The sequence below is a fragment of the Adiantum capillus-veneris genome, chromosome 4 (assembly GCF_014529385.1).
Source record: "Adiantum capillus-veneris isolate H3 chromosome 4, ASM1452938v2, whole genome shotgun sequence".
NCBI lineage: Eukaryota > Viridiplantae > Streptophyta > Polypodiopsida > Polypodiales > Pteridaceae > Adiantum > Adiantum capillus-veneris.
The window spans coordinates 30,542,461-30,552,537 of NC_140934.1; the positions used below are offsets into that span (position 1 = coordinate 30,542,461).

The 10,077-nt window shown below is 44.1% G+C and overlaps 1 protein-coding gene across 1 annotated transcript; it reads right to left on the reverse strand.

The window, feature by feature from the left end:
* Positions 1-463: 463 nt before the first annotated feature.
* On the reverse strand, positions 464-6,023 carry LOC147458941 (very-long-chain aldehyde decarbonylase CER3-like). Its single transcript, XM_086510358.1, has 11 exons — positions 5,834-6,023; positions 5,391-5,611; positions 5,033-5,265; positions 4,696-4,915; positions 4,477-4,598; positions 4,061-4,320; positions 3,032-3,139; positions 2,544-2,750; positions 1,724-1,834; positions 1,304-1,477; positions 464-1,141 (listed from the first exon to the last, which is right to left on the reverse strand). Exons 1-11 carry the CDS (start codon positions 5,885-5,887, stop codon positions 986-988), a joined length of 1,866 nt encoding a protein of 621 aa, XP_086366484.1. The 5' UTR covers positions 5,888-6,023; the 3' UTR covers positions 464-985.
* Positions 6,024-10,077: the final 4,054 nt, after the last annotated feature.

Below are 10,077 nucleotides of genomic sequence, written 5' to 3' on the forward strand. Positions count from 1 at the left end.
AGATAAATTTAAAAGCTTTGTAGGTGGGACTGTGCTTTGCTTTTGCCCCTAGGAAACATTTTACCCTTACAAGTCATATGCTGCAAAGTGCACAAAAAAACGCCTACATCCTTCCTCAACTACTCTTAATGAGATCCAAAAGCACACAAATAGCGGCTGCAATAGATTTTGAGACCCCCAACACAAAAAGATTTAGAAATTCTCATGTAGGAAAATCTCAATGTTTTTCATACAAAATAACATCATGAGCTTATGCTCGAGAGGCACCGCATACCTAGCTAGGTACGATTGGGGGCAAGAACCACCGGCCCCCCCACCGGGCCGGCGGTCCCCTGCCCCCAATCATACCTAGCTAGGTATGCGGCGCCTCCCTCACAGAAGCTCATGATGTTGAGGTAAGAGGCAATGTGGGAAATATTGTGAGAATTTGTCCAAAACTTCTTGTGCAAGTGTCGAGGCAAAATGAATTCCAAGCTTGTTGTATCAATCCAGATACTTCCTTTTCTATAGTACTTATTCTGGAAGGTTAAAAGAGAAGCAAAAAGGCAATAGAGAGAGACAGTTTCAAGCAATGCCTTCTCTCACAACATTGCAATTTGCAGATAAAGCTTTTGCATCTGGGGTATACCATAGATGAAAGGCATACAAAGTAAAACAAGTTGATGTTCGTAAGTATAGTACAGCAAAACACTCAAGAGCAGACTTCGAGAGCAATTAAATTGCTGCAAATGATGAAGCAGGGCTTTTCTCTCCGTGCATTTCTTAAACGCAGCTTGATGACAGAAAATTCCTCCATGGTAAAAATAACCTTCATCTTGAGACAGATTTCTAGATTTTTTCCTCTGTACAATAACCTAAGGAGAGCCCTTCTGGAGCTGTAAAAATTGCTGGTGGGGACTCCTTGAGGTTACAAAAGTGTCGGTGGGAACACTTCCCTGTATTGTATTGTGTGAGTTTTTGTGAGTACTATGGAGCTGCACAGCAGTCAAGCTGGTGATAGGCCATGTTTGAGAGCTGCTTTCCATACCAGATCAATGCGGTCCACATCCAGAGCACCCACTTCATGGTGCGTCCAGCCTTCGAGAAGATGCACGACTCCACCCGCATGGCAGGCATGCACAACATTTCGATCAAGCGTATACTGAAAGCAATCATAAAGCAGGCACAATCCCTGTTAAGATTGAGCTTTGAAAGCTACCTTTCTTGCTCATCACAAGATTGTGCATGTGCATGTGTGTGTGTGTGTGTGTGTGTGTGTGTGTGAGTGAGAGAGAGAGAGAGAGAGAGAGAGAGAGAGAGAGACCTCACAGCACGCCAGCCCTCTAACATCATCCGGAAGCCTCATGGCAGCAAGTTTTCCATAAGAGCAGTCTTTACGAAACTGTATAACTGGGGGCACCACAAACTGATGGAAATGGGTCCCTGGAGGAGCAAGCATTTGCTCTGAGTAATGCAGCCACTTCCCCAATATCCACGTCTGCAGGTTCACATACCCATGAAAATCAAAACAATAAGATTGCATGCCTATAAAGACATATCCACCTAGTGTCAACAGTGCAACCGACATCATCTCGAAGAATTTTCTTCACATTATGTAGTCTCACAATCATCAGCAATTACATGACGAAAAAAGAAGCCTTTGCCTTTAATTATGTTTATCCTTTTATATGGTAGGGATTGAAATAGTATTACTGTGGACAAAGGTGACCAAAAAACAACTTGCCGTGCAATTCTTTCCGGCTTGATGCTTTGTGACTTGCACTAGATTGCCTCGGACATCAGATGGTGCCTCTGCCGCAATGACTTCAAACCGTTTTCTTGATGTTGTTAGCATCTACAATGAACACAAGCTTGCGATGAGAATGCCATCTGACAGAAGTTTGCATAACCAATTAACCCCTTAAGACACCACATAAAAAGTTGCAAAATAGACAATCTAAGAACAAACTGAGACAACATATTTTGGCCAGAAAAATTTTGCTTGAATTAATAAAAAGGGCCAAGGGTAGTAGAGGCATCGATATGTCTTTCACACCAATGCTTTTCAGGCTCTAAGGTTTAACATATAATATCTAGCAATGAAGCATTATTGCATGATGAAGAGGGATTATAAAGCGAGGATGGTGAAGGACAAAACAAGAGTGCGACGGTCCACTAGTTAATTTTATAATGTCACTCAAAACCATGGTAGGACCTTCACAACACCATATAGATCTTAAACTAACAATGGGGCACTAATGACACACAACCCATAACTTTGAATTGCCTGTGAAGCATTTGAAGACACTATAATGCTATTCTTTAGTGCAAGGTAGAAGCCTCCAAACAATGGGAACATGTACACAAACAATCACTTACTTAACAAGGCTACAGCTTTCTTAGTTAGGAGGCTCTTTTGGTACCAATGGATCAATGATCAATGGGACAATTTTGGACACGCATACACACAGAGATAGCACACACGGTCAAATAAGCGCATTTTCAGATGAGCATGTGCATATGTGTGCAAGTGTTTGTAATACAAAAGTGTGATCATCACTCACCAGAACTCTTATCCCTTTCCTGCAAAGGTAGAGTGCTATGGCTCTTCCCAGCTTTGACGTGGACCCTGTTAAGAACACCTCTGTCACATGCTCTGGTATCTCCCTGATAATTACTGCAGCGGTAAGTGTATTTCCATGGCAAACCCTGACCCTCAAATTAGGATGCTTCATCACAAAGAGCTTTCCTCCTCCATTGAGTGCTTCATTCTACACAAACACACAAAATACGGCACCTTCAAGACTTATACAGCTAACTGCACACTTATAAACTATACAACAAACATCAGGATGGGTGCTCGAGCTATGTCCAACCAAGTGTGAACATGGCCAATTCTTATGTGAGTCTACTAAAAGTACCTTCGGCTAGCATGCCTGAAGCATGTGTACACCACCAGTTTTCGTCAGCTTAGTGCTTATCTACACACTTCCATGGCTACATCTTATAGTACAAAACAAAATCCACATAACATGAAGGCCTGAAAACTTACCTTGTTGAGAGCCGCTAAGCTGAAGACCTTGACGCCAATCCTGTCTGCCTTTAGTATTGCTTTCTCTATCAGAAAATTGATGTTGCGGTGCGCAAATGGTAGAAAATACTGCAGCACAATTGAGCAAGATCCACGGATCAAAACATGATGCTCTTCCTTAAACCTTCCACAATTTATTATGCATCAAATGTTCATTAAAATAGGACCGTCGCTCAGCTGTGAATTAGCACTGGTTGAGCAGCCTACTGTATATGTACGGTCATTTACCACAAGAAGGCCCAAAGACTTGTGTCTCCATTTTTTCTTTGCTTGAGAGCTGCCTCTGCAGAATTTTTACATCCTTACTGCTACAATTTTCAAATAAGAGGGGTTCGAAATAAGCAAATGGTGCTGGGACGAGGGGAACGGGAGGACAGTGAGGACGGGAAGCCCAAAAATGGGCGTCCCATGTTACTATGGCTTTGCGGCCTTAGACAGTCTGCTGTGCTCACTGCTAACACCTAGGCTTCCAACTTAAAATTGTAGAATGAACAGCAATAATAAAGGCAATCAAGCTTGCTAGATTGTTTAATGACTTTGATCATGCGGCCATGTCATGAATAGCCTTGAGCAGAAATGGTTGATAAGATCAAGCATCATCTCCTGCTTCTTGGAAGTGGTCCAGTATTTGTGACATTAATTATAACTTATATAGGTGTCAGTTTAATGTGCTCCATAATGTACCATCCATACATGCATCCTTCACTTTATATGCATTCACAAATGTATGCAACCATTGTATGTTTATATGCTTATGCAGTCACCAGTGCTATGCACACCTCAGACAGAATATGTACAATAAAGAAGTCTTAAATCAACATTTAAAAGCAAACATGCCTCTACATTGGCCTCATTTCATCTACATTGAAGAGGTTTCTAAAAGTCAATAAATCAATCACGTACATTACATGCAGCTACTTCTAAAAACTATCCTAAAACACTAAATAAAGTTAAAAGAGACAGTGTTGTCTACAAAAAACTCTTCCTCACCATAAAGCCAAAGCGAGGGACCACCCAAATTTGATGATGATAGTATCGTAGATAGTAATTCCAACCCTTGAAGACTGTCCCCCAAAGCCACATGGCTGAGCCAACGAGTATTGCTACCGGTAGCCATGGGAGCAAGAATATATTTGCCTTGTATGGGTGGGACGTGTATGCTCGAAAGACGAAATGTACGTGTAACGCAGAGGTGAAGTCAACCGCATGTAGAAGGAATACAAAGTCTGGGACACGCTCACTTATGCTATCTGTCACCAAAATTATCCACTTGAGAATGTATTAGCTCAGATAGATTACGGCATGCGCACACATGATAAGTGTGGCATGGAAGCTTACAATTAGCACATTGATTATGTGAAGAGCTTCCCCTGGCTCACTATTAGCTGCACAGCAAGGTAACATACCATGTCGGATTTGGGCATGAAAGGCCTCTGTTTCCGGATTGAGGGTATTTCCGAGGTAGTCGTACAAGGGCATGAACAAGCAGAAGTTGGAGTCTTGGGACTCATGGTGAAGGGTGTGGTAGCTGCACACAATGCAAGGTTAGTAAATTCTCTCTCTATGAATGTGTTTGTATGTGTGCATATGTGTATTTGGACTTGCACAAAAGACAGAGACCATACGAGGGTGTGTAGAGGATGTATCGGAGGAGCGGAACGGAACGGATGACTGACAAGGGCATTATCTCAATGCTGGAGTGGCCATATGCACGCAGGAAGTCAAAGAAGAGGAGATAGAGGTAGAGATTGACAAGCGAGGATCCTCCCAAAAGAGTGCTCCCTACCACGACCAACCCCATCACCATGGCCACCCCCAATTGCTCCAAAAATGTGCTGCTCCCAGCTGCAAACTCACATCACTCTGTTGTCACCATCCATGAAACTCTCAAGGGACTCTCTCTCTCTCTCTCTCTCTCTCTCTCTCTCTCTCTCTCTCTCTCTCTCTCTCACACACACACACCTGTAGAGGGCTCCGGGGTGAGCGATTCGTGATGAAGCTTGTGATAGTTGGTGAAGAAGAACTTGGTATGGAGAGCTCGATGGAGGCAGTAGTAGAGGAGTTCCGCAGGACCCATGTGAAGCAGAAGCGTGATGAGCAGGCCGCGTGCATTCCACAGCGACGCCTGCTCGAACAGGCCCAGCCATTTGTGCCCTGCGTACAGCAGAAGGGCTTGCAGCAGGTGGGGATTGTCACTGCAGGAAAACAAAAAGAAAATTAGAGCTAATAAGAAATTCAGTTAGCCCTTATGACGTCAGCGTAAAAAGGGCTGCTATAACGATATGTGAGTTGAGAGAAGCTAAAAAAAAAATATTAATACCAATGGTACTCGCGATCCACCTGGCGATAGCTGAGCCCCTGCGGACGGATTTGCAAATGGGCGATGAGGGGCAACATGCGGGACAGCATCTGCCAGGCCTGGTATATGCCCAGTCTGGCTGCCGTCAGCAGCAGGATCTGCAGGCATATGTTGTGCGTCAAGCCGTCGTCCTGTCTGCGTCCCCAGGTCGCCTCCAACACAAGCGGCGCGTACAGCAAATACTGCACAACAGGCGTTCATCATGATCAGTCGTCGACTCGTCACTCAGATGATCAGGACACAGTGGCAGCACTACCAAATAAGATACAGCCAAGCCATCGAAGAGACCTGGCTGTCTCTCGGAGCTCCTGATCCGTCAGTCGACTGAGGGAATGCTGTGTCTGACTGGGAAAAATCTGTGCGCATGTGTCTGTCTACATGAGAGAGAGAGAGAGAGAGAGAACCTTGTAGTTTCCCATGCGCTCCCATGGCCAGGCAGCGAGAGGAGCTGGTGCCATGACGACGTAGAGCAGCGCGGCGGCCTAATGAACAGGGCCCGACGTTGGGCAGCCTCTTCGACGACTACGCAAAGTCTGATAAAAATGTTTAAAATGCTTATGAGTGCGCGAAGAGAGCCAAATGTGTGGGGGGGGGGGGGGGGGGGGATCCTGACTCCTGAGTGCTGTGTTGTTGATGTTGTTGTGGCTATCGCAGGTGAAGCAGCTAGGCAGTTCAGTCCCAGGCCTGCGCAATAAATTAATAGAGGCGCGCGTCGCGACCTGTCTAGGATGCGTGTGCACTGTGTATCGATTGAACTCTCTCTCTCTCTCTCTCTCCGACGTGTGGAACTTCAGTACGGCAACGGATACTTCAAGCCTTCAACTGTCCCACAAGTTCCGCTACCGTGCAGCTCTGTCTCTCTCTCGTCTTTACCCTCTCAGCCTCTCACCTCCTTTTTATCTCACCAACCTTGGGTAGATGAAGAACCCTCGTCTCATTTACAGCAGATCTCTCTCTCTCTCTCTCTCCCCCCTCCCGTGATGGTGGGGATTTGCGTCCAATTCAATTGAGCGCCCTTTTGTAGTTGAACCATCCCAGCGGCTTTGACGAACACAGGCCTCGTCCCAAGGCACAATACGCGGCATCAATTCGCCCACTCTTAATGTGACTGCAACTTTTCGTTATAAAGTCCTCCCGAGTCCCGACCCCTACCTTCCTTCTTAAGTCTATTTTTGTACTCGACTCCTCGTTGGTTAGAAACGGTTGATATTGACTGCCAATCAGTATAGTATCGCACTCTCAGTGTCATAGCCTCAATTTTTGGCTTGCTCACAAGGCAAAGACTTTAGAGTTGTGTTCTTTTAGTCTTGTTAAAAATAGCAAACTAAAAGTTTTGGTTTGTTTTAGGGCATTTAGAAAAAGGTATTGCCATTTCATGACATTGCAACCACTCCACATTCGATTTAAGTTCACCAAGCAAGAAAGTAGGATGGGTAGGAGAATAGCTTTGGAGGGAAATGAAGGCGTGAGGTGTGGAGTTGTTGTCCAAGTATGTAGCGATGCTAGGGTTCTAGATAACGTATCACTTGCGGTGAATTATTCATAATCTACTCTAGTAAAGTTTGTTGAAATATGCAAATTCACATCGAAATTCACATTATCTCTACTAAAGGTGTGAACAATAGCTATGGATGAAAGCATGATGGAGATGAGCAAATATGGACTCAAGTGCGATGTTATGGCATGAGGATACATACCCATAGTTATGGATTTCACCCCATTTTGTCATAAAAACTAATATCTAATTCTCCCAAATGATTTTCTCATGTTAAATTGGTCATTTAATACGGGGAGGTATCAAAGGAGTAAAAGCTAGAATATTGGTAAGGTTGCCAGACCGGTCTTAGCAGGGATCCAAACGAGAGAAAATAGGGATCCAAAGAGGGACAGTATGCAAAAGAGCAATGTGCATCAATGGAGCTTAAAAGACCTAAGGTTCAACTCCATTAAGGCTTCCATAGGCTAAGGTTCCAAAATTTAAATTAAAAAGTCCAATGGCCAAAAGTTGGGAAAATTGGAAGATTATGGAAGACTAAAAAGTCTTCCCACTCCCTAAGAAGGAGGGGGCGAGCCCTAAAGGCAGGGGAAGAGAGAGAAACACACACACACACACACACTCCCAAGCTCTCCCTTTACACAAAGGGAATAATGGCCACATGGCAGGCTCCTAGCCCAGTTGCCTCCAATCTCCCCTCAAATCCTATAGGATGGCCATAGAGGTGGACCAATGAGAATTAGGCTAGAGTAAAATTGATCGAATCAATTTAAAAATGCTTGATAAAAGAACCAATAGAAATTTAGCTCCCTAGAAGACTATTGGACACAAATTATTTTAGTTATCTAAAGCTCTCACAAAAGGGGAAAGGGGGACACATGTCACAAGACTATCAACTATGCTTCTTAATTGCTATTGGCTAAGCTCTGCAGGAGCCAATGGGCAGCCAGGAAGAGCAAATGGAAAGAGGGGTAGACCAAGAAGAGAGAGAGAGTTGGCATTTTTAGGCTAACTAATTTGTTACACACACACACACACACACACACACACACACAATTCGTGTGTTGAGCAAGAACTCCATCTCCTTCTCCAAGCATTGAGAAGTAGAGGCCTACACCAACAACTCTTGGCTATGGAATGCAAATCCAACCAAGAGCCAAGCTTCAATGGCATGCTCATCTCCTCATGCTAATTACTAAGCTAAGTTATGCTATAAGAGTGATTATGTGAGGAGAATACTAATTCTCATAAGATACATCTTCTTCCTCTTCATCTTTCCTCATTCCCCGCTAGCTCTTACCATCTATGAAGGTGTGTGAGGTCTTGGGACTGAGACTAGGTCCACTAGGTGTGTATTTCAAGCATAATTTGGTGCATGAAGCTTCCATCTTCATTGCACCAACGAGTTTTGTCAAGGAACACAAAGATTGTATTGTACAAAAGTCTCCCTTGATGGGAGAAGCTATAATACAAAGCCTTTTTGGAGGGGGGACCGGCTCCATGTAAATCCGATCCTCAACTGTTGTCAATTGTTCTATTTCTCTCTCTTTTCAAGTATTGTCTATGTCAAACTAGCTAGGTGTAATTGCTATGTTGCTTTCTTGAACTAAGTACTCTCTCTATGCTCCTTAGGAACTTATTCTTAATGAAATGCTCACTATATTATCATTTTCTGCTACACACGAGTTACTAGTGTATTAAATGTTACATTGGTATTAGAGCTATTGGTTTCTCTTTTCTTGCTCGAGAAGAGGGGCCCTCAAGCTTGCTACAAATGGTTGGTGTTATTAATTGCAAAAGAGTAAGTAAAATAGTGATTTTTCATCCTTGAAGCATGCGTGCTTTATGCAGTTAATGGGGATACCGTCGAGAGCTATGGTCTTATTAATGGAGTACTACGGGGCTTGCCTACGGCTTAGCCATTATTGAGTTGTTAGAAGCTTGACAAGAAACGGTGCTGTCTCGGCTCTGTGAAACCCTGTCTTCTATTCCTTGCAATTAGTAATATTCGAGCCACAGGTATAGATGCTTGAGTGCTTATCTTTGAAGGTAAAGAGGAGTAGCAACTAGGGCTTGAAGTGCCAAACTACAAGTAAAACTTTACATCTAAATTTTGCTAGTATGGCTGACAAGGGTAAAGAGATTGAAATGAATGTTGATAGCTTTGATTTTACTAATAATAGAGCAACTAATGATGCCCCTATGCTTGTAAACTATCTTGTTTCAAGGCTTCAACAAGCCCTGGGCAATCCATCCCTCCAAGGTGAAGTGTTACAGCAATTGCGCACCCATGGTATTCTCCAAACTCCCCACCAAGAAGAGAGAGTACCTAGGAAATCTCCTGGTGAGACTTCCAAAAGAGAACTCTCTCCGATAAGAGAAGAAGAGGAGGATCCGTACGAAGGGCTCAAAAACTTACTATTTGATGAGGCATCTCTCTCTCAAAGGAGAGCCCAAGTTTCAACGATAGAGCCCCCACCAAAAGAACGAGAAAGAAGCGAGTCTCCTGCCAACTCGACGGAGATGGCTCCACGAAGACGACGGGCAAAATGCTTTCCAACACCCCCTAAACGGAGGAGACCATCGCATACTCCTCCTTACCATAATTCAAAGAGGGAGGAGAGGAAACAAGGGAAGAAAAAGACGAGAAAGAGGTCACACTCTTCTCCATCTTCCGCATCCTCTTTCTCTTCTGAAGAAAGTTATGGTGCAGAAGAGGAGGAACAAGGGAAGAAAAAGGCTAGAAAGAGGTCACCCTCTTCTCCATCTTCCTCATCCTCTTTCCCTTCTGAAGAAAGTGATGGTGCAGCTCTCGAACCGCCCAAGAGAAGAGGCCATAAGAAATCCTATGCCGCCTGGAAAAGGTCGTCCAAACTCAAAAAGTTCAAAGAGGGAGGAAAGAGCATCTTTTTCCTTACCTACGATGGCACCTTTGGTGCTACGGACAAAGTCTTCGCCTTTATCCAAGAATTCGATGCGGTGTTTGGAGATGAGGGCTTCAGGGAGTCCTCTAAGCTACAACATGTAGCTATGCACTTTCAAAAGTCCGCCAGGCAATAGTGGTCTAGCTTATGAGCAAACAGTGAAGCTCCATGAACATGGAAAGCTTTAAGAGCTTCCATCATGAAGTAGTTTTTGGCTAGCGATGCCAAA

Bases quoted from the DNA above. Each gene is read 5' to 3' on its own strand.
- LOC147458941 (XM_086510358.1), bottom strand. From the start codon at position 5,887: ATGGCACCAGCTCCTCTCGCTGCCTGGCCATGGGAGCGCATGGGAAAC. The intron at 5,266-5,390 runs GTATTAATATTT...GTTTTCCTGCAG, and splicing joins GTGGATCGCGAGTACCATTG to TGACAATCCCCACCTGCTGC. The intron at 4,321-4,476 runs GTATGTTACCTT...TTTTGGTGACAG, and splicing joins TCATGCCCAAATCCGACATG to ATAGCATAAGTGAGCGTGTC.